The 25013-nt window shown below is 40.6% G+C and overlaps 3 protein-coding genes across 3 annotated transcripts; all 3 read right to left on the reverse strand.

The window, feature by feature from the left end:
* Positions 1-359: 359 nt before the first annotated feature.
* On the reverse strand, positions 360-8439 carry LOC149739559 (calcyphosin-2-like). The gene is made up of 14 exons (XM_089872234.1): positions 7929-8439; positions 7588-7813; positions 7092-7250; positions 6578-6632; positions 6338-6426; positions 5394-5495; positions 4558-4745; positions 4055-4222; positions 3838-3996; positions 3201-3340; positions 2873-3027; positions 2378-2459; positions 1961-2095; positions 360-1038 (listed from the first exon to the last, which is right to left on the reverse strand). The coding sequence occupies exons 1-14, from the start codon at positions 7952-7954 to the stop codon at positions 860-862; spliced, it is 1863 nt and encodes a 620-aa protein (XP_089728360.1). The 5' UTR covers positions 7955-8439; the 3' UTR covers positions 360-859.
* An 11118-nt stretch (positions 8440-19557) lies between these two features.
* LOC149739560 (uncharacterized) lies at positions 19558-20400 on the reverse strand. The gene is made up of 3 exons (XM_089872254.1): positions 20212-20400; positions 19856-20067; positions 19558-19787 (listed from the first exon to the last, which is right to left on the reverse strand). Exons 1-3 carry the CDS (start codon positions 20295-20297, stop codon positions 19714-19716), a joined length of 372 nt encoding a protein of 123 aa, XP_089728380.1. The 5' UTR covers positions 20298-20400; the 3' UTR covers positions 19558-19713.
* A 2466-nt stretch (positions 20401-22866) lies between these two features.
* Positions 22867-23412, reverse strand: LOC149739561 (uncharacterized). Its single transcript, XM_089872072.1, has one exon. The coding sequence runs from the start codon at positions 23410-23412 to the stop codon at positions 22867-22869; it is 546 nt and encodes a 181-aa protein (XP_089728198.1).
* Positions 23413-25013: the final 1601 nt, after the last annotated feature.

Below are 25013 nucleotides of genomic sequence, written 5' to 3' on the forward strand. Positions count from 1 at the left end.
TGCGATAATAATATTAAGAATTTGTTACAGTTTTTTATTTAAAAAGCGCTTTCGTTTTTAACTGTAAAATATAAATATGGATGAAGAGTGTATATAGCTTTTGTATTTTAGAAACCAGAAACGGTCAAAAGTGAGTCAGTGAGTGACATATTTTCTTGCGGAAGAAGTGCAATGCCGTTTTTTCAGCGATTGGATATGCGGTTTGACACGCATTTTTTCACAAGCCGTTTTGATTTTAAACCTTTACATTTGGGAATCTCTATCCATATTCCATATACCCCCTTTTTTGTCGATATACCCCTTTTGGTTCTTGCCTAAAAACACAAACGCCAACACTGGTGGTGACAGCAGCAAACGAATTTTTGTTAAATATTTATTTGCTACGAAAAATATAAGTTTAATTTTTACACTAAAATAATTGCATTGTTATTAATATATAAATTACAGGGACTAAAAAACTAATTGCAAAAACAGTGTTATATGAAACTAAATAGCACCGAATCAATTTAATTTAAAAGAAATAAAATATTGAAATAACTTTTAAAAAACATTGCCAAATATGTCTGTTGGCAAATACAAATGTATGTGGATGGGCAAAATAACATGTGTTGTTTCATTGCTGTGATCATACACAATGTTTATTAATTGAGCCAATCAAATAAAGTCAACTTTTATTCGTGGGGTTGGAGTTAGTGCTTGAGAGTTATAAATTATTGTGCAAAGGTTTTCAGAGATAAACTAATGACTTAGAATGTTTGAGAAACCATTAAAAGCTTGAACAGTTTCAATAAAACATCTGAAAAGTGAAGGAAAAAAACATAACGAAAAAAAATGAGTAATTTTTAAATACATTGAAACATCATACTCCCCAGCAATTTCGCATCATGTTGATAAAATCACCATCATTTGCAACAGTTAAACTAACACCTTCATAATACTCATCAAACTCAACGTAAGATATTTGTCCATTGTTCTTAGAACTTAACTCATTAAATGATGTCATGAAGTTCTCTTTCATCTCTGTCTCGGAAAATTTATCTGTGAAAAAAACACACTATTTAATGCTGGTTTATTTAAAAAAGAACAAATTGTTTGCTAAAATATAAATTTAAAAATAAATCCCTATTCCCGCATTCTTAACCAACCCTTTGACTGCGAGTTTCATTTTCAATTTTTAAACTATTAACCAGGCCCAACCTAATTGATTTTGCAAACAAAGCATAGTAGCTAGACCAAAACTTTCTTTAGGAAGTTTGTGTAGTATCAAATTGTCTTCAAATTGATAATGTAGTAGAACCAGGGAACATATATAGTTACGCCAGTTCTAGTGTTAGTAATTGACCAACCCAATAGTCTTTTGGAAGGTATTTATGTTAATGTGCGATGTGTCTATGGCTGCAAAACCAATTTTAAAAATTCTGTGAATCTAACCCTAATCTGGTGCTCATAAAGTAGAAAAATTCTTTACACGGTCATTAAAAGGTGATCGAAAATTCAAATTAGACAAAAATCACATTTTGTATCTATATTTTATCCCTCACAGTCAAACTTTATATCCCCTGCTTGCCAACTTAGACTCTCAGTTTACATCTTTATTTATTACTTTTATTGACGTAAAGGTACATGATTGTTGGCTTCTTTATTTTATTATTCTGAATTATTTTATGTTTTTTTTTTATGCAGACTGGTGATGCCATATAAGGGATATATAGCAGAAGTGACAGAATGCATGTTTCACATTGGACTTAATTTTAGTCCGTTACAAATTTGGTAGCACCTGTTTACGGTCCCTTTAATCAGTGCATGTCCGCTATGTCCACTATGTCAGCCAAGTCCGCTATGTCCGCAATATTCACTACATAGTGGACATGCACTAATTAAAGGGACCACTTGTTTGTGGCAGCAAAGCTGTTAGAAAAATATCATATTGGAACAAAATTAAATGAAAACACTTTCTTACCAGCAACGACAAGTGGATGATTCTTCACACAATAGAGTTTCTGCATATCAAGTAACTTCACGTACCCAGTTTTATGAGGATCAATCTTTTTAAATACCTTCCTAACAATTGAGTTTCGTGTTTCATTCATTTCACCTAGAAAAAAAGGATTTTGATGTATTAGCTGAGAAGGCTGAGCTCTGGACAATAATGCTCATAGCTTATAACTTTACAAAGTAAGTCTCAATAATTAAATAGCAAAATTAATTATGGAAACTGCAACATAGAAAATTAACATCCGAAAGAATAACTGCTTTAAAAATTGACAAAAGCACATGTTCGCACAACGAGAACAACTGTTAAACAAAACAAGTATCAGTAGGGCCACATAGATGGCCAACAAACCTATGTGTTACATGGAACGTAAATTATATTTACCAATAAAGGATCTCATAAATTCTCCATAATCAATCGCTCCATCATTATTCTCATCGACCACTCTCCATACTGCTTGAAAATCCTAAAACAAAAAAGTACTGAATTTAGGCCTGGCTATTAGGTTGGATAAGGGTGTGCTCATAACTATAAGATACAGGTTTCAAGGGCTAATATTCTTACCATTCTGTGTTCATGTGTTTCTTACGCAAGGCGTATGATTGTAATTTTTATATATTACATTTATACCAAATGGCCACTGATATGTTTTCCAAGGCATTATAAACAATAGTATTAACTATTAATAATAACTTTATTTGTCACTTCGATTACAATAGCCAAGATTTAAAAATATTTTTAAACTAAAAGACAGAATACAGCGACAAAACAGTGGTCGTTAAAAACAAGTTACAGTTAAAAATATATTTACATTTAGTTTAAATAAGATAAGCCTGGTCGCTACACCTAAATAAAGGACTTTTAAAAGTCGTATCACACCTGAGGTGGAAGTGTCAGGTTAAACTTCTCCATCGCACGTTGTAGTTCCTGTTTATCCAACCTACCATCCCCAGATCGATCAAGTTGTCGGAATAACTTGCCCAGCCCAACCACGATACTAACACTACGATCTCCAATCTTTTGACGTATTAATGCTGCATGTTTATACTTCATGTTAAAGTCAATATTGAGGAACAATTACCGGTTAAACCATTCTAATGCATATTTGCTGGTTGGTTGTATAATTAAAAATACTTTTAAAAAAAATATACTTTTTGAACAAATTGTTAAATTTAAATATACGTCTACTACTTTTGGGATCACTTACATTGAACTTTTAGTGTAATTTTCCTATCATTTCGTTCCAGTGCTGTGTCTGAACCATCGCCACGGTCTGATGACTCCAAATCCCAATTAGAATTTGTTTGCGATGAAGTGACTTCACAAATTCTTATAACAAGTGTTGGGCTAAAAACAAGTTATTTATACACATTTATATAAAAGTAAATTGTCAGTTTATACCTATCACTACAACTAATTGCCTTATTTTGTGCCCACAATGGTATCACCGATGAGCCTTAAACCCGTTAACCTCTAGGTTAGAGACAGCCACACTAACTGTTGTGCCATGCGCCAAAAGTACGGGTTAGGTGATACGGTAAGGCACCCAAGAAGATCTGAGATTTAGGCCTAACAACTCAAACATTTGAATTATTTTATTATCAATATTGTCACAAATATTTATGGCAGTCAGTCGTAATTAAAAAAAAAAAATGAATTAATTTCCCAGTGTGTAATATTCATTTAAAGGTAATTGTGTGGAAAATTTAACTGAACATTAGTTTGGATCTGAATAAAATAAAAGTTAAATTTTCCTGAAAAGTTTGTGAATATGAAGGGTGTGCCTATTATTACTTATGATCATCATTTTAGGTGAACTTGAGGCTTTTAAATTAAAATCTTACTTTTGTTTCAGTGAGTCTGGTAAATGAGCGAGGTTTTTTGTTGAGAAACTGATATTTCTTCCTAAACCAAAATCAACTGCAGAATATTGTTTTCCCTTCCTTCGGCCAACAACATGACAATATTTTCCTCGTTCTATCAGAGGGAGTGCTTTGTTGGTGCTGTTTTATAAAAACAAGTTGAATTTATATAATTTTTACAAAACTCATTGTAACTTACTTCTTTCCAAAACGTCGATATTCATACACAGTCAATGTTTGGTCAATATGGAAATAAAAACCAAAGAGTTCACGGAGGGCATCCCGACCATCCCTAGTTATTATTCGACCTCCAAATGTTGTTCGACTTTTTAATTTCGATTCAGTTGATGCACCAACTGTGCTTACTCTGTACATGAACAATTTCATAGTTTTATTATAAAAAACATTATACTCAATAATGAATGCATGTAACTTGCTTTATCCACATGTGGCCTGAAATCAACAGTCGCTATAATACGGATGTCCTGAATTTAAGCAAATATATTAAAAATGTAAACTCTAGAATGCCAACTCTTAAACATTCAAATCCTAATACAACCACCATTTCAAGATAGGCAACCTGAAACATTATACGTACAGCTTTTTATATGTTGTAACCCCCTTATTAGGTTCAAATTTTCTCTTTAACTAAAAAACCATGTCCCAGGTTTAGCTTTAGTTTCTAAAACATCATTGGCTTACTGCGTGTTATGGAGTCGTCTGCTTCGAAATCTAAGCGGAGCAGCATTGATGTTGGACGATGGGTCACATGGATTCTGTCGAGACGGATCTTTATCTTGTTCTGCATCACTGATCACATGTTTAGATAATTGATCGATGAGAACTTGTTCTATGATGTCTTGTTTCTGTTTCTGGATCAATTGTTCTTCCTAAACATAAATAGGAAGAACAAAATACATTGATATTAAAAAATATATAAAGTACTGTCTGTGGGGTAAGATGGGACACATTTAGCACATATTATCCAATATCCTGATCGTGTTTTTATCAATTAATAATGGACTATGGGAGTTGGGAGGATATGGTTTCTTTAAATGAAAATTTGAAATTCTTTGAATGTTCTTTGTTTACTACCAAAAGGACGAGAAAATAGATTGATAATGTCTCATCTTCCCCAACCCTACTAAAACCATGGTTACACTTATGTTTACTCGAATGGTGTATTGGTATAAATGCCTTGAAATGTAACTTGCTTTTGTATACATCTTCTACCTTAACTCAAATAAATATCCTATATAGGAATCTTTACATTGTGGGTAAAATGTAACGGTCAAACATAGTATATCCGTTCACTGATAGTATCTGCTGATATTAACATTTTTTAATATTTAGCACCAATAAAAATAAGCTAATAATACACCAGTGCAATGCTTCATAGTTTAACATCTATGTGCGTTGTTTAACATTCACAATCACATGCTACAAGGTTTAGCACTGACCACTTGGTTGGAGCAATTAGCGTAAAGCACGTGGAGACACAAGTACACAGCCCCACATTAATTTAGTTCAATACGTACTGCTGCATATTTTCTTAACTCATGAAGTCCAGTATAAGGTTTAGATGTATATTCTGTTTGAAATTTTGCCATATCATCCACTGTATAACCAGTATCTACCTCCTGTAAAAACAACAAAAGTGTTACAGAGGCATATCAACAAAAAATCATAATTTTTGCATTAATAGAAATGCTCAAATGTCTAAATGGATCACCAAAGTTTTAAAAATAAAACACCTTTTTCAAAAAACGTGACAAAACCGCCAAAGTGAAAAAACGGCCATGCGACAATACAGAGGACTTCCCATAAAAACTGCCATTTATCTTTGACTGTTTCTAATTTATAAACTGAGAAAAATTAAAACGTAATAAACTGATCACACTCCATATTTTATATATTTATATATATTTCCCAAAAAAAAGCTTTTAATCAATCAAATCCGATTTTTTTATACGAAGTCCTATGTCATTCTATCTTTACATGCTTTTTTATGGTTGAGAAGGTACAAGCATTAGAGACCATTTTAAATAAAGAAAACTACGAAAAGTACTAAACAATGTTTTATGCTATACTATGTAAATGGTATTTTGCCAAAGAAATAAAACTGAACAGTAATGTACCTATGTTTAATTGCATAAATAAAGTAAGGCCTATCTCCCTATAATATATATTATATAGATATATATATTCTTTATTATAGATTTATAAAGCAGAAGCATCCATTGTAACAAATCCTCAAAAATATTTGAATATTAAAATAACAAACAAGAAACATTCAAAATTTGGTGACACTTTTTTGGAATCCCGCTAATTTTTTATCCCTTTTTTGATTTTGTAAAGTTTAATTTTGGTACTTATAGATCACATTTGAGCATCTCTATCTATACAAAGGTCAAATTGAGACATATCTAAACCAAAGTGAAGTTTTTGGTTGGTATGCCCCTCAACCCCTGTAAGGTTATACCTTTGGTGAGGGTGGTTTATCCACCATATCTTCGTCAAGATACCAGTATTTTGATTTATTCTTTTCTGTAGATTTGTTGTCTTTAACACCTAGTAAACACAGTATTATAGTTTACTTTTAAAACTAATAACAGTCTATATTATTATGAATTAAAAAGCAATGTTGTGGTTTATTAAAAAAGTTTTTAAAATTTCTATCTAGTAGTAAACATAAAAATATATATATCTAATTTAACACTACCAGGTGCCCCCATATTTTCTTCTTCTTTATCCACATGTGACTTAGAAACAACTGCCTGAATATGTAAATAAAAGTTTAAACATTGTACTATAACTAGTGCAATTAACCAATAGTAAGTAAGTACTATGCTTATTACTGGTGCAAATAACAGGAAATAATTAGTAATTACTTCATTACAGAGGCTGTTATTTACCAGTTTCTGGGGGCTTTTTTAAGGATTTTATTTTAAAATTTTTAAATAAAGGTATGTACACTATGTAGAATTATGTTGAACTGTTTTATCTGATAAAAAGCCCAAAAAAGTGGTGAGTACAAATATCTGGATTCACAACCACCCAGAAAACAAAAGATGTTGGTGGTTTAAGTAGAATAAATAACCAATCAAGTGGGCAAAAAATCTAGCTCCAAAATTTTAAACTTTTTATTATGATTGATATATATATAAAAAAAACTGCTGTAACACTTATAAATGTAATGTAACCCTTATCAACTTTTTGCAACTAAAATAAATTACCTTTAAATGTTTATTAATTGCAGGATTGTTATATGTTGTTTGATATGAAGCAGTGTTTTTGACATTTTTTAAAGTTGCTTTCTGTGGTTTATCTTGCATGAAATCATATCCATTATCCTTTCTTCTGTTAACATTGGTTGCATTTGAAGTTTGGTGAGTCTGTAACAATACAAAAAGCAAGGTTAAAAATATATTAGACAATGAGCAGTCTGCAGAGTATGGCAGTTCCTGACAAGATCTCAAGCATGCAAGACGGTTATTTTTCGCGTGCGCGTGCTATCATTAAGAATCTATGTGCAAAGCATACATTTTCAAACCACATTGGGAAATCTTACTGAATTTAATGGGAATTTTTTTTGTTTAAATAATTGGCGTGCGTTGGACAAATTATGGCGTGCACCAATAAACGTTTGTAAACAGAATCGCTCAGGCACCTGGCATACTATGCGGACTGAAGCAATACATGTATTAGAATTTGTTGGAATTGCCATATTACCTGTAATTTATCACCATGAGTGATATGTGTACACGGTCGATGTACAGTTCTCCCTATTCTGATATCAGCACTTGTCAAAGCATAAGGAGCAGAAAGTGAAGTTCCCCAACTTATATCTGATCTTGCAGTTGGGGACTGCACTGCATGAGACTTCTTTATTGGTTGTGCATGTTTGCCATCTTCTGGGTGCTCACCAACAAGCTTATCCAATTCCAGTTTAGGAACACTGGAACAATAATACACACTAGCTACCAAGTTCAGTGACATAAACTAATATTAACAATAAGATTTTAGAATTTGTATAAAATGTTTACTTATAAATCGGTAATTTTAAAACATACCTGTTGGGGCGTGGAGATTTACTCATTCTTTCTTTAAGCCTCACAAAGCTGACATCTTTATTTATTTATATTTCGGACAGCGATTTATGCTAACATCATTCCGTTCACATAACACACATAATTAAAATCGAAGGTAAGCGGCTTTAAACGATTTTAAGCAGAAACGAGAGAGCGTATCTGTATTGAATGGGCACGTATCATTTGAATAATAATTGTCATAGCATTCCATAATGATTGTACATTCAACTTTCGTTTTCTGTTGCTAAGACTCTGCTTTGGTGTAAAATATTTCTTCCTGTCTTTGTATTTGCGCACATGTTTCACGCCATATTGGCCTTCAAGTTGCTGTGTGGAGAAGCAGACGAGCTCTTCAAAACTCGGCTGTTTTCTGTATCTTGATGTCGTTTGTTCACCTAGTAAACTGAGTTGTAGACCTAGCGTTATGAAGGCGTCCTGTCCAGGACCAACATACACAACCATTAAAATGAAATACCTTGCTGCTACATAATAAAACACTATTAACTGACCTTCCGTAGCTAACAAAGCGGCAAGAAATTGCCTCTTTGAATCAAAACCAAATGGACCAAGACTATAATGCAACGCAGAGCCATAGAAATACCGAGTAGTCCAACCCATTGTTACGTAAAAGACAAATTAAACGGCAATTTGGGTCCAAAATAACACAGTAGGTATAGGGAGAAAGACTGTTTTTCGGTAAATTATAGAAAAACTTGACCCTAGAAACAAATTTAAAGGTTAAAAAATGTAAAAATCATGTTTTATTTGTTTTCTGTATCAAAAAAAGTCAAAATTAAAAGCGGTTGATTTGTGACATTTTAGTTATTTAATGCGGCTAAATTAATATATTTTTTCAAAAAAATGCTTGGTAAGGTAAATAAAAGCTGTTTTACACCGTTCCACAAAAGGAAAATACAAACAAAACCTAAAAAGTTCGTTTAAACCTATTGCCAAAGTCACGGCTTTTGCTCTATTTTAAACACACAAAGACGGCAGTTAGACTACTCGGTGTTTATACGACCACCCGATTCGACTCGTGATTAGCCTTAGACATGAGAGAAAGTTCGACAAATATTAGCGCATGAATGGGCGCAAAATAATACTTTCATACCATAGCGGTACGCGATTAACGCTATATATGGTTAAGTGCGTGATGTTGATTATAAAGCGAAAACGTGAGGCATTTAAATTATGACATTGGCAAAACAGTTAATTAGGGTTACCGTGTCTGTAGGTATTTGCAGTGAATTGTAGACTTGAAAAAGGTAAAAAGCATTAGTTTGGCAACATATTCTTGCTTTGTTTTAAGTTATTAATAGAGTACCAATTACCAGATTTGGTTCATTCAGTGCACCTTTTAGGCTTTTTATTCCATCCAAAAGATGCAGATTGTACTAAAGAACGTAAATTTGTGCCAAAAGTAGCCCTGCTGTATATTTAAACATTCCCCAGTCAATCTTAATAGCAATTGACACATTCATAATTCAGTCTGTAATTGCTTAAAAACAGGTTGAGCGTTACCTTTTTTATATTTGTGTTTAGGTACCGGCTACTTCCCCTCGGTGACTATTCACCCCGCTACTTCCCCTGCGTAACTATTCACCCCGGTTACTTCCCCTCCATAACTAACTAACTATTCACCCCAGCTACTTTCCCTCCGTGACAATTCCCCCTGGCTACTTCCCCCCATGACCATCCCCCCGGCTACTTCCCCCCCATGACCATTCCCCCCGGCTACTTCCCCTCCGTGACTATTCCCCCCGCTACTTTCCCCAATGACCATTCCCTCGGCTACTTCCCCCTCATGACCATTCCCCCAGCTACTTCCCCTTCGTGACTATTCCCCCTTGCTACTTTCCCCTGTGACAATTTCCCCGGCTACTTCCCGCCTTGACTATTCCCTCCGGCTACTTCCCCTCCGTGACTTTCCACCCGGCTACTTCCCCTCCGTGACTTTTCACCCGGCTACTTCCCCTTCGTGACTATTCCCCGGCTTTTTTCCTTCCATGACTATCCACCCTGGCTACTTCCCCTCATGGCCGTTCCCCCCGGCTACTTACCCCATAGCCGTTACCCCCGGCTACTTCCCCCCATCACTATTTCCCCCGACTACTTCCCCTCCGTAACTATTCACCCGGCTATTTTCCCCATGACTATTTCGCCCGGCTACTTCCCCCCATCACCATTCCCCCCGGCTACTTCCCCCCATCACCATTCCCCCGGCTACTTCCCCTCATGATCATTCCCCCCGGCTACTTCCCCTCGGTGACTATTCCCCTCGGTGACTATTCCCCCTCTGTGACTATTTCCCCCGGCTACTTCCACGGTTCCACCCATGACTATTCCCCCCAGCTACTTACCCCATGGCCGTTACCCCCGGCTACTTCCCCCCATGACTATTTCACCCGGCTACTTCCCCCCATGACCGTTCCCCCGGCTATTTCTCCCCATGACCATTCCCCCGGCTACTTCCCCTCATGACTATTTCACCCGGCTACTTCCCTCCATGACCGTTCCCCCGGCTATTTCTCCCCATGACCATTCCCCCGGCTACTTCCCCTCGGTGACTATTTCCCCCCGGCTACTTCCATGGTTCCACCCATGACTATTCCCCCGGCTACTTCCCCCATGACTATTCCCCCGGCTACTTACCCCATGGCCGTTACCCCCAGCTACTTCCCCCCATGACTATTTCACCCGGCTACTTTCCCCTATGACCATTCCCCCGGCTACTTTCCCTCTGTGACTATTTCCCCCCGGCTACTTCCATGGTTCCACCCATGACTAATCCCCCCGGCTACTTCCCCCATGACTATTCCCCCCGGCTACTTCCCCCCATGACTATTCCTCCCAGCAGCATGCAAGAAATTGATTCAATATAAAGAAAATTTGAAACTTTTGCTGCACCAGTAAGTGTTTAGATTTTTGGGGAAATAAGTATACTGTGAGGCTGTGAGCCATGGGTTTGGAAACTTTTTGGCTAAGATTACATTTTGCAAATATATCTTGGTAAACAAGTACAAGCAATCAAAATAATTGTCACCTGGCATTTCCTAGCATGCTTGTTACGATTGGATTATTTTAGTTGATTGTTGTTACAAATGGATTGTTATGTTATGGAAAGTCACGAAAAAAGTTGTAACAATCATGCCAAGATTGAATTTATCCTATATCTGGATTCACATAGGTTCCTCGTTCCAGACCCATGGTTTAAGAAAGCAATAATACATGCATATACATAGGTATGCTTTAAAGGTTAAACTATGTTTTGGTAATGAACTAGGAAAAAAGCTTTTTCGATAGTACTTTGATTTACACTTTTAGTGTGTCTTTTGTTTGTGGACATGTACTCAGTTTACATTCACTTGTATTCTTGTTATCATATAATAAAGGGGTTTGAAATAGTAGTATTTAATTTTTTTCAGAGAAATTCATATAGAATGCAACCAAATAAAGATTGTGATGGAAGAAAATAATGATTGGCTGAATTCCAAGAAGAATTGGACACGGCCATGCAGGAAAATTAAGTTTATATAGTAGAGTGGGGCGGTGGAGTACGATAGTTCTTCTTTCCATTGTGTATTTAAACAATTCTTTCTACTGTGTATTTAAAAAAATTCTACTGTGTATCTAAACATTTTTTTCTACTGTGTTTCTAAACAATTTTTTTTACTGTGTATTTAAACAATTCTTTTTACTCTGTTGAACTGTGATTATGCCAAAACTGTTACAACATATTTTTATTCTGATCGTAATAAAGGATATTTTATATACATATTAGTGTAGTAAGTCATCTGAAACATACCTGAATCCTTATTACGCACACATATCTGTACAAAGTATAATACAACTGCACAGGCGGACATAGTTTTTAAAATCTCCAACAGCAGATTACTCATGAAATTTCGCAATTTTGTGCTACAGTAGGGTGGCGCTGCAGAGCACTTATGCTTAGCCTGTTATCGAGCGTATATCTTCGCGCAACAGATGGAAGTTGCGGTAAATTTGTGTGTTTATGAAATGTATACCCCGGACTCGTGTTCCTAACTTACTTCGATGTTCGAATCACCGCCGCACGTTCGCGTTTTACCCGACCTGAGTTCGATGTTGGAAATCACCGCCGCACGTTTGCATCTCACCCGACCTGAATTCGATGTCCGAAATCACCGCCGCACGTTCGCATTTCACCCGACATGAATTCGATGTTCGAATCACCGCCGCAAGTTCGCATCTCACCCGACCTGAATTCGATGTTCGAAATCACCGCCGCACGTTCGCATTTCACCCGACCTGAATTCGATGTTCGAATCACCGCCGCACGTTCGCATCTCACCCGACCTGAATTCGATGTTCGAAATCACCGCCGCACGTTCGCATTTCACCCGACCTGAATTCGATGTTCGAATCACCGCCGCACGTTCGCGTTTCACCCGACCTGAATTCGATGTTAAAATCACCGCCGCACGTTCGCATCTCACCCGACCTGAATTCGATGTTCGAAATCACCGCCGCACGTTCGCATCTCACCCGACCTGAATTCGATGTTCAAATCACCGCCGCACGTTCGCATCTCACCCGACCTGAATTCGATGTTCGAATCACCGCCGCACGTTCGCATCTCACCCGACCTGAATTCGATGTTCGAATCACCGCCGCACGTTCGCATTTCACCCGACATGAATTCGATGTTCGAATCACCGCCGCACGTTCGCATCTCACCCGACCTGAATTCGATGTTCGAAGTCACCGCCGCACGTTCGCATCTCACCCGACCTGAATTCGATGTTCGAATCACCGCCGCACGTTCGCATCTCACCCGACATGAATTCGATGTTCGAATCACCGCCGCACGTTCGCATCTCACCCGACCTGAATTCGATGTTCGAATCACCGCCGCACGTTCGCATCTCACCCGACCAGAATTCGATGTTCGAATCATCGTCGCACGTTCGCATCTCACCCGACCTGAATTCGATGTTCGAATCACCGCCGCACGTTCGCATTTCACCCGACCTGAATTCGATGTTCGAATCACCGCCGCACGTTCGCATCTCACCCGACCTGAATTCGATGTTCGAATCACCGCCGCACGTTCGCATTTCACCCGACATGAATTCGATGTTCGAATCACCGCCGCACGTTCGCATCTCACCCGACCTGAATTCGATGTTCGAAGTCACCGCCGCACGTTCGCATCTCACCCGACCTGAATTCGATGTTCGAATCACCGCCGCACGTTCGCATTTCACCCGACATGAATTCGATGTTCGAATCACCGCCGCACGTTCGCATCTCACCCGACCTGAATTCGATGTTCGAATCACCGCCGCACGTTCGCATCTCACCCGACCTGAATTCGATGTTCGAATCATCGTCGCACGTTCGCATCTCACCCGACCTGAATTCGATGTTCGAATCACCGCCGCACGTTCGCATTTCACCCGACCTGAATTCGATGTTCGAATCACCGCCGCACGTTCGCATCTCACCCGACCTGAATTCGTTGTTCGAATCACCACCGTACGCGTTCGCATTTCACCCGACCTGAATTCGATGTTCGAATCACCGCCGCACGTTCGCATTTCACCCGACCTGAATTCGATATTGGAAATCACCGCCGCACGTTTGCATCTCACCCGACCTGAATTCGATGTTCGAATCACCGCCGCACGTTTACATTTCACCATTTGCATTTTTCCTATAGCATTCTTAGTTTTTAATAGGGCCAATAGTTCAACTTCTATCTGTTGCGTGAAGTGATACACTTTTTTTTTTTTTTTTTTTTTTTTTTATTAAAAAAAAAATGCACACACAGCGAGCGACTAAAATGAAACACTGTGAAACACTCAAACAAATACTTTACACACACTAAACATTACCAAAGTAAACGCCATTAATTTTACATGGACGACCATTTAACGAGGTGCTTAGCTAAAGTGGAACTTTTCATAGCAATTGCTTTTTCGGTTTTTCTAATTTCATTTATATAATCAATACAAGAGTCCACGTTTGGTAGATGCTTCTGAACTTTACAGCGATAAACATAAAAACGTACACCAAGTAATATACAATTAATCAGATTCGGCGATTTCTCATGTTGTATACCAAATACTTTAATATCATCAGTGATTATTAACGGTTTTCTGAATTTTGCCACAATCCATCCATTAATATTTTCCCAGAAACTTTGAATCATTTTACATTTCGTAAACATGTGAACAAGGGAGTCTGTTTCCGTATTGCAGAAAACACAGTTTGGAGAGTCGATCATCCCAAAGTTGAACAGACAAGCATTGGTTACCACCGCGCGAAGGTTTAGTTTGATTTGAAAGGATCGTAATTTAGTTTCAATTGTCGAATAATAATTACTCTGGCAAATGTTTGACCAATCGAGGTTTGTTGTTAAATTTAGTTCACCCTCCCATTTTTTCCTTCGTTTTTCCGGATATTCTTTTACCTGTTGGATAAAATACTGGTACGCTACCTTCGTAGAGACTGCATAGTCCTTCAAATGGTCCTTAAGCATTGTTATATCTTTTTTAGTGCGTGCATTTTCTTTGTATTGAATCTGGTCCCATTCCCGCGGTAGTGCATTTAGTAATTCGTAGAATTTCAGCGAGTGATTGGTAGAAGCCGCGATATTGTTTATCTCACAAACTTCATCGTAGGTTTGGTACTGCCCGGTGGGTTTGAGGAGTTGGTTATATTCAGTTACCCCCGCTTCAACTAACGTTTTGTCAAACAACGGTCTTTTTTTAAATTTCACATTTTTGTTTAACCAAAGGTAGTTTCGCTGCTCATTATCTTTACGCGATGTTGGCCCAATTACAAGTCGTGCTGCTGTGAGCGAGGAGCGAAGCGTTCTGTATGGAATAACGGTTTTGATTAGCGCGTGGTTGTTCGGTAAATTTGATTTGATTGCCTCCCATAAGTAAGATTCTGGTATTAAGGTTTCAATAGCTTTCCATGTTGATTGTGAGGCTGGGTTAAAAAGCTCGTATAACCATTTTAACTTCTGCGCAGCTATATAGCTTGTTATATCCACCATATTAATCCCTCCCTCAGCTACGGGGGAGATCAGAACCTTTCTACTAACTTTTTCCCATTTCGATCCCCATAGAAAGGTAAAGAGCGATCTGTTTAACGATGTAGTAAAAGCGTTCGGAACATCAACAGGAAGTACACTCAATTTAAATAAAAGCGTTGGTATTATCAGCGTCTTGACTATCGTCACTTTTCCTAGTAAGGTTAACCCTCGTCTTGACCACATATTTAGGATTCTTTTAATGCGTGATAATGAGTCGGAGAAATTGATTTGAAATAAATCAAGGTTACTTCCAGGAACCGCAATTTTTACCCCGAGGTATTTAAAACTTTCTTTGGCCCATTTTAGCTGGATTGCTGTAGATCGCGACTGTGTTTTAACCATAGAACCTATAGCGCATGCCACCGATTTTTCTAGGTTAATTTTGCATCCAGACACCTCTTTAAACCACCGTATTTCTTCGCTCATTGCGTTGAAAGAACCTGACGATCCGTTTATAAAACATAATGTATCGTCCGCAAATAGCGATATTTTAAGTTCTTTATCCGCTGTGCTTATTCCTTCAATATATTGATTCAAACGAATATGTTGCGCAAAGCATTCTATTGCGAGTATAAATAACAAGGGCGAGAGCGGATCTCCTTGTCGCACACCTCGTTTGATCGGAAATGGCTCTGACAAGAAGCCAGCATTACTTATTGTTCCCGTTGCTTTTCCATATAATACTTTAACCCATTGCACTACGCTTTGCAAACCGTATCCTTGTAAAACTTTTTCTATAAAAACCCACTCAATTGAATCGAATGCCTTGTACAAATCAAGAGATAAAATTACGCCGGGTATATCTTCCGTCTCTGCAAAGTCCATAACATCGAATAGCAAGCGGATATTCTCCCCTATATATCTGCCTTTTAAAAAACCTTTCTGGTCGTCATGAATAAGGCGCGGTATCACTAGTTTCAACCGTTCTGCAATTACTTTCGATATAATTTTATAATCGGTATTTAAAAGAGTTATAGGACGGTAGTTTTCCACTATAAGTGGGTCTTTATCAGGTTTGGGAATTAGTGTTATTATGCCGTTTCTTTGCGAACCGCTCAACAAACCCGTTTTAAGCGCATGGTTTGTGGATTTTATAAATGCCCTCCAATTTCTTCCCAAAAGGTTGTATAAAATGCCGTACTTAATCCATCGTTGCCTGGTGATTTATTTTTCCCCATTTTCCGTAATGCTTCATAGCACTCCGTCTTGGATATATCCTTCCCCAAAAAGGACTCTTCCTCCTCGCTAATTTGCGGTAGCTGCGCCACGCGGATATGGGAATCTATTTGCTTAGTATCCGTTGGTCTGCTTGAATATAGCTTTTGATAGAACTCTTTGAGTGTGGTCATTATTTCCCTGTGGTCCGCAATGACTAGCCCGCTTTGTTTTAGTCGAACGATTGTATTACGTTTTTTATTTCTCTTTTCCAGGCTTAAAAAATATTTTGTATTTTTTTCCCCGTTTTCGGCCCAGTTTGTTCGGCTACGCACGATAGCTGCCCTCGTTTTGCCTTCCAATATTGTATTCAGCGAGCTTTGTAAGTCTCGCATCTTATGTTGTAAGCTGACTTCGCCCGAATCAATGCGCCGCTGGGTTGCTTTAAGTAATTTTTCTATTCGATCTATTTCTTTGGTTTGCGATGTTCTTTTCTCGGCGGCATGTTTAATAAATTTCCCTCGCAACCAGCATTTTAGACTATCCCAGATTATATGCGGTGATACATCTGGAGTTTCATTAATCGTTAGGAAGGCGCCGAGTTCGGATTTTAAGTGATTTACGAATTGGGGATCGTCCAAAAGGCAGTTGTTTAGTTTCCAATACCCTGGGCCGTTTTCTTTAAACTGCGGGTTTATGTTTAAAACAACAAGTCTGTGATCCGATTTAATACTGGGTTCTATATCACAGTTTTTTATATGTGGTGTTAGACCTTCTGAAACAAGAAAAAAATCGATGCGACTTCCGGTGAAAGGATTTTGTTGGACGCGGGAAAATCTCCGCTGCCTCGGGTTTAATTCCCTGAATATATCAACCAGATCAAACTCTTTCATATAGTTCTTAATTTCCGAACTGGATTTACCATTTGCGTGTTTGTTGCCCGGTGACTTGTCTAGATCATTTGACAGAATTGCGTTAAAATCTCCTCCTATTATAGCGTCGTTATCTAAATAATCATTTATTATCCCGAAAAACGAATCAAAAAAAATTGGGTTATCGGAGTTTGGTCCGTATACATTTGCCAGTGTAAGCCGTTTTGGTCCTGCCGAAATCGAGGCGATCAGGAATCTTCCTTCGGTATCGCTCTCTGTATGATGTACAGTCCAATTCTGTTGTGGCGACAACAGAATGCAAACGCCTCGGGCGGAGGTGGTACCGTGCGAAAAAAAGGTTGGCGCGTTTCCCCACTCGCGTTTCCACATTACCTCTACATCCAAGCTACTATGTGTTTCCTGCAATAGGATTACGTCGAATTTTTTGTTTTTTAAAAAACGGAAAATACATTTACGTTTCGCATTGTTACGTAAACCATTGACATTAAACGATACTATTTTCATTTGGAGATGCTTACCACAGGTGTAAATTGTCGATGTAAATGTTCAGGTTTCTCTTCCGCTGTTCGTAGTGTCTATTTCGAATTCTTTTCCGCACACGCATTTTAAAAATTTGTCATCTTTTACCTTGCTTGAAACAATTTTATCACAGTCGCAGTGTAAAATTGTCCTTTGGCAGTTCGTGTTGTTGCATGTGATGCTTGTTGTTTTTGGAGGGATTACGTTTAGATCGTGGCATGAACACATGACTGACCATGTTTTACAGTAAAGGCATTCCAGCTTGTTGTCAATACAGTTTCTCTCAGGGGTGTATTCGTGGCAGCAGGGCGTTCTGATTAGTTTTTGTTTACAGTATAGACAGTTTGTGTACTTTGCATTTTTTGCTACAAGGAAGCGGTCGTTGGTCGCACAGCAAGGTGTTGCCACCGAGAAGTCAGTTCTGCAGTGGAAGCAGTAGAACCGATCGTTGGATTCATGGACAAAACCTTCTCGGTGACAATTACCACACTTTACTCCGTAATTTTCTCCACCGTGGCTTAAAGATTTTGGTGAAGGTTGATCCACAGAAGGGCTCTGAATCAATCTTCGTTTTCGTTTTGGTGTCGTGATAATGTTTGTTGTTTTCGCCTCGGTTTCTTCAGGGGCGTTTTCTTTTTCGTCCTTGCCCGTGGGCTCGCTAGCCATGTTCTTATCAGGTGACGTGAGCGCATCAGGAGCTCGAGGTGCGTTGGATACGCTTCTTGCTTGAGGCAGCGCGGGAACTCGTTTTTTCTGTTCGGGCATTCCGCTTGCTTGTGCCCGGTTTGCTCGCAAAGTTTACAGGTCCTTAATTGGCCGCTGTATGTCACGTAGAGTTCCTCCCCTTCAACCCTTATGTAGCTTGGCAGGGGGATCTATCAATGTCGTTTTTCTTTATTACCGCAATTCTGGTGCCTAACAGCTTTCCGTTTTTATCCTTTTTGGACCTTACCTCTTGTACGGCTACATAGTACTGCAAAGCTTCTGCAATACTTTTGTTTTGGAGTGGTACCGGGACCCAACCAATCAAAACTTCAATATTTTCGCTCTCATACAGAAATGTATGTTTGATTTTGTTGTCTTTTCTCAATAAATCAAGAAGTTCCATCACCGCTTCTCTGGAGGTACACGTAATATCGATTTTTGAATTTTTTCTTTCTACAATACCAACTACTTTGTCAATTGAAAACTTTATTCGTTTCAGCAACTCGTATACATCCTCTCTCTTACATGGTTCCTCTGTCCGGAACCACAAACAGCAAGGCCTTTTTAATTTAACATTGGTGTTTCTCTTCACTGCCTGTGAGTAGCTAACCTGTTGCTGTATAACCATTTTCGTGGATAGTAGGAGACAACCTTCCACCACGACAGCCAGAACAGAAATGAAGTGATACACTTGATAACAGGCCAAGCATAAGTGCTCTGCAGCGCCACCTTACTGTAGCACAAAATTGCGAAATTTCATGAGTAATCTGCTGTTGAAGATTTTAAAACCTATGTACGCCTGTGCAGTTGTATTATACTTTGTACAGATATGTGTGCGTAATAAGGATTCAGGTATGTTTCAGATGACTTACTACACTAATATGTATATAAAATATCCTTTATTACAATCTTTTATTCATTATTATTTGAATTTTGAAGGCATCTGTTACCAGTTAAAATATCTCTCTCTCTCTTTTTATTTATAGTAGGGTGGGGTAAGATAGAACATGATTTTATTCTCTTTCCTCCTCCCATTTGGTGATAAACAAACATAAAATTTTTTTTTTCTTGCCTACGCTATGCCATCTTATTCCACCATACTATAGTTTATAAGGGACTTAATGGTTGACTGTTTTAATACAACCGCCAAATGTTGTGCACCGTCCGACACTTCTTCAACTTTACACTTGATAGAATAGAAGCTACGTTTTAAGACTTCTTGATCTTACAACACAGAGAATTTTAGATAAAATCAGTTTTACATAATGTTTTATTCACATTCATCATCATCATCATCATCACTTTCATTAGTAACAGAGTCCAGTGCCTCATTTTATTCACTTCAATTAGATCACACATAAAATCCACATAAGAATCCTTTGTAATTAAAGGCGTTCGTGGCTCTGTATCAACAGTAATTTGGCTCCAGCTCTCTCCAGCATTTTGATAAACCCATTCGTTTTTCCTTGTATGTCTTTGAATCTAATATCAAAATACAAATTAAAAATGAGCTAATTTTGAAAAAAGTTCATTGGGTACAAAGGTATAACCTGTGTCATTTCTCTCCATATCATTTATGATACCAGTTGCAGAGAAATCACTGGTGCATGACTTTAACTTGTTGGTATGTGAACATGAAGGTGTAACATTGTATGATTTAACGTTTGTGCCAGCTAAGTAGAATGTGTCATACAACAACGATGTAGATTTTTTTCTTTTACCTGGAACTTTAACTTTAAATGGACCACATCGTATCTTTATTCTGTAAAAGAATGTTATTTAATATTTACATAATAGGCCTCGCCCATCATTCTATCATAGGTTAGTTATCATTAAACTATAAACACTACAACGTTAAAATATAAATAGAACTCATTTCAATCTCATCATTCTAACTTTTACTTACACATTACACCAATTGTACAGAGGGTAACTGGTAAAGCGACGGAGGGAAATAGTTACAGAGGGGAAGTAGCCGTGGGGAATGGTCATGGGGGGGAAGTAGCCGAGGGGAATGGTCACCGAGGGATGTAACCGGGGGGAATGGTCATGGGGGGGAAGTAGCCGAGGGGAATGGTCACCGAGGGGATGTAACCGGGGGAATGCTCATGGGGGAAGTAGCCGAGGGGATGTAACCGGGGGAATAGTCACGGAGGGGAAGTAGCCGGGGAGGAATGGTCACCGAGGGGAAGTAGCCGGGGGAAATGGTCATGGGGGGTAAGTAGCCGAGGGGAAAAGTCACGGAGGGGATGTAACCGGGGGGGATGGTCATGGGGGGAAGTAGCCGAGGGGAATGGTCACCGAGGGGATGTAACCGGGGGAATGCTCATGGGGGGAAGTAGCCGAGGGGAATGGTCACCGAGGGGAAGTAACCGGGGGGAATAGTCACGGAGGGGAAGTAGCCGGGGGAATGGTCATGGGGGGGAAGTAGCCGAGGGGAAAAGTCACGGAGGGGATGTAACCGGGGGGATGGTCATGGGGAGGAAGTAGCCGAGGGGATGTAACCGGGGGAATAGTCACGGAGGGGAAGTAGCCGGGGAGGAATGGTCACCGAGGGGAAGTAGCCGGGGGAAATGGTCATGGGGGGTAAGTAGCCGAGGGGAAAAGTCACGGAGGGGATGTAACCGGGGGGATGGTCATGGGGGGGAAGTAGCCGAGGGGAATGGTCACCGAGGGGATGTAACCGGGGGAATGGTCATGGGGAGAAATAGCCGGGGAATGGTCATGGGGGAAGTAGCCGGGTGAAATAGTCATGGGGGGAAGTAGCCGGGGGAATAGTCACGGGGGAAAGTAGCGGGGGGAATGGTCATGGGGAAATTAGCCGGGTGAATAGTCACGGAGGGGAAGTAGCGGGGTGCATAGACACGGAGGGGAAGTAGCCGGGGAGAATAGTCATGGAGGAATTAGCCGGGGGGGAATAGTCATGAGGGGAAGTAGCCGGGGGGAATAGTCATGGGGAAGTCGGGGTGAATAGTCATGGGGGAAGTAGCTGGGTGAATAGTCACGGAGGGAAAGTAGTGGGGGGAATGGTCATGGGGGAAATTAGCTGGGTGAATAGTCACGGAGGGGAAGTAGCTGGGGAAAATAGTCATGGAGGGGAAGTAGCCGGGGGGAATAGTCATGGGGGAAAGTAGCCGGGTGAATAGTCACGGAGGGGAAGTAGCCGGGGAATGGTCACGGAGGGGAAGTACTGGGGGGAATAGTCATGGGGGAAGTAGCCGGGAGGAATGGTCATGGGGGAAGTAGCCAGGAGGAATGGTCATGGAGTAAGTAGCCGGGGGGAATGGTCATGGGGTAAGTAGCCGGGGGAATGGTCATGGTGGGAAAGTAGCCGGTAGGAATGGTCATGGGGGAAGTAGCCGGGGTGAATAGTTACGGAGGGGAAGTAGCCGGGTGAACAGTTACGGAGGGGAAGTAGCCGGGGGGAATGGTCATGGGGGGAAGGTCATGGGGGAAGTAGCCGGGGGGAAAGGTCATGCGGGGAGTAGCCAGGAGGAATGGTAATGGGGGGAAGTAGCCGGAAGGAATGGTCATGGGGGAAGTAGCCGGGAGGAATGGTCATGGGGAAGTAGCCGGGGTGAATAGTTACGGAGGGGAAGTAGCCGGGGGGAATGGTCATGGGGGGAAGTAGCTGGGGGGAAAGGTCATGGGGGAAGTAGCTGGGGGGAAAGGTCATGGGGGAAGTAGCCGGGGGGAAAGGTCATGGGGGGAAGTAGCCGGGGGGAAAGGTCATGGGGGGGAAGTAGCCGGGGGGAATAGTTACGGAGGGGAAGTATGAAAAACAAATATGAAAAAGGAGACCCTCAACCTGTGTTAAGATTGACTGGAGAATGTTTAAATATACAGCAGGGCTACTTTTGGCACAAATCTACGTTCTTTAGTACAATCTGCATCGTTTGGATGGAATAAAAAGCTTAAAAGGCGCACTGAATGAACCAAATCTGGTAATTGGTACTCTATTAATAACCTAAAACAAAGCAAGAATATGTTGCCAAACTAATGCTTTTTACCTTTTTCAAGTCTACAATTCACTGCAAATACCTACAGACACGGTAACCCTAATTAACTGTTTTGCCAATGTCATAATTTAAATGCCTCACGTTTTCGCTTTATAATCAACATCACGCACTTAACCATATATAGCGTTAATCGCGTACCGCTATGGTATGAAAGTATTATTTTGCGCCCATTCATGCGCTAATATTTGTCGAACTTTCTCTCATGTCTAAGGCTAATCACGGGTCGAATCGGGTGATACGACTGTGATGCAACGGTACCCCGGTACAAGAGAGCAAAGCTCTAATGAGTGAAACGTAATTAAACAAATTAGCATATTATCAATTAACCCTGAAGTGGCGCAACCCGCGCTTTATAAGTCAGTTTATTAGAATGTCTGCCGAGACAACAACGAGGGAAGAAATCCCGGATGTCTGGGAATCCCCAGTACTGTAACTCTAACCATTCGGGGAGTCACTACAATAGGCCCCCCCCCGATGGCAGACATGGAAAAAAATATTAAAGAAGACACACGAATACAACAACACAATACGTCGAGCATTGACTAAGACAAAGCGTAGTTGTGGTCGCCGAAAGACGGCATCGGAGTCGTGTCAGGTGCCGGGTCGATGAACGCGGGCTTTAGTCGGTCGATTGAAATCGAGTCGCGACGATGCCCTAGATCAACCACGAAGTATTTTTGGTGTCGACTCACGACTTTGAACGGCCCATCGTATGGTCGTGGAAATGGTGTACGCCGAGCGTCATGTCTTACAAAGACAAATGAGGCGTTTGCAAGAGCTGGGTGGGTAAAAGTTCTCGAGCTACCATGCCACAGCGTAGGCGGTGCTCTTAGCTCCTTCATCTTCGACCGGAGATGCGTCAGGAAAGATTGCTGGTCGTCTGAGTTTATGTCTGTCGGTGGTTCGAAAAACTCGCCCGGCAACCGGAGGGTCGTGCCATAGACCAACTCAGCCGGTGAGCACTGAAGGTCTTGCTTCACTGTAGTTCTAATGGCCAACATTATGATTGGCAGCTCATCCGACCAAGTGGGCGTTGTAAGTCGTGCTCTGATAGCAGCTTTGAGTTGCCGGTGAAGGCGTTCCACCATACCGTTGCTTTGTGGGTGATACGATGTTGTGTGAGACAGGCGACAGCCGAGCAACTTTGATAGGGCATTCCAAAGGCTGGATATATAAACTGCCTGCCTCTATCAGAGGTGATTCGTAGAGGAATATCGAATCGAGCAACCCAGACAATAAGTAACGGAAGCCGGATGACACCGGTAAAGGACCAACAATGTCCACATGTACATGCTCAAAACGACGTCCTGGTGGTTCGAATAGGCGCTTCGGAGCCGTTGTGTGTCTGTGAATTTTAGACGTCTGACAGGGAAGACAGGTTCGAACCCACGACGCGATGACGGATCCCATGCGGTGCCACGTAAATCTCTCGGAGATTAGTCGATGGGTCGCTCGTTTGCCTTGGTGTGCTAAGCCATAGAAAGCGTCAAAAACCTTTCGACGCCAACTCGATGGGAAGAGGGGTCGTAACCGACCTGTCGAAGTGTCACAGAGCAGGGATGAACCACTCAGGAGAGTATGTTGCTGTAGCGTTAGACCTGTGATGGCAGTTCGGTAAGCAGGTACTTGGGGATCGACGGCCTGGGCGGCAGCAGGGCGTCATAGCTAATGTGCGGTAGTTGCTGGACAGCATTAATAAAGGGGTTTCTAGACAGAGCGTCTGCCGCACGGTTGTCTTTCCCGGCGTGAGGAACAAACCTGTGATTTTTTTTCTTTTGGTGGAGGAAAGTTCCTGATTGCTGCCACCTTATCGGCCAGGGGGCTAATTCTTCTGCATTTACTGTATGACCAAGAAAAGTTAATTGGGATACTCCGAATACACACTTTGTTTTTTGTATGGCGAGGCCATTCTGGCGCAGACGCTGAAAAACTTGTCGAAGTAAACGCCTGTGCGATGCCTCGTCAGGTGAGGCCAACAGTATATCGTCGAGGTAAACAAAAACACCCTCGATGTCGCGTAGAACGATATCCATCAGACGTTGAAATGTCCGTGCAGCGTTGCATAACCCAAAGGGCAAACGGACAAATTCAAAAAGTCCAAATGGGGTTATGACGGCCGTCTTCGGGATATCCGCGGGTGCAACGGGAATGTTATAGAAGCCTTTAATACTCTTCGAGCGTCGAATTATACCTTGTGTTTCTAAAAAGCGGAATTCTTTTTTGGCCATCGCGAGTTTGTCAGGGAATAGCCGACGTGCCTTTGCAAATTTCGGTGGACCTGTTGTCGCGAAGTGATGGCAGATACCATGCATACTGGTGTTAGTGTTAAATGTTGGAGACAATAAATCGTTAAATTCACGTATCAGAACACCTGCAGGTTCTGGTTGAAGTGCTGCGTGTAGGCCCAGCGGTTTGCTGGTAGAAGAGCGGAGTCGCACTTGACGGCTGGAGTCGAGATCAAGAAGTCGTCGTCCGCGGAGATCAAAAGCCAGGTTGTTGCTCGACAAGAAATCAGCGCCGAGTAGTGGTTGCGAAACATCCGCAAGGATAAATGTCCATTTAAAGGTTCTAAAACCCAGGTCCAGCACGAGGTCCTGGGTGCCGTACGTTTTGATAGTCGATCCGTTGGCCGCAGCAAGGTGCAGCGCGTCCACTCCTCGATAACGTTGACGGTGATGTCGTGAGGCTG

The sequence above is a fragment of the Ciona robusta genome, chromosome 2 (genome assembly GCF_009617815.1).
Source record: "Ciona robusta chromosome 2, ASM961781v2".
Taxonomy (NCBI): domain Eukaryota; kingdom Metazoa; phylum Chordata; class Ascidiacea; order Phlebobranchia; family Cionidae; genus Ciona; species Ciona robusta.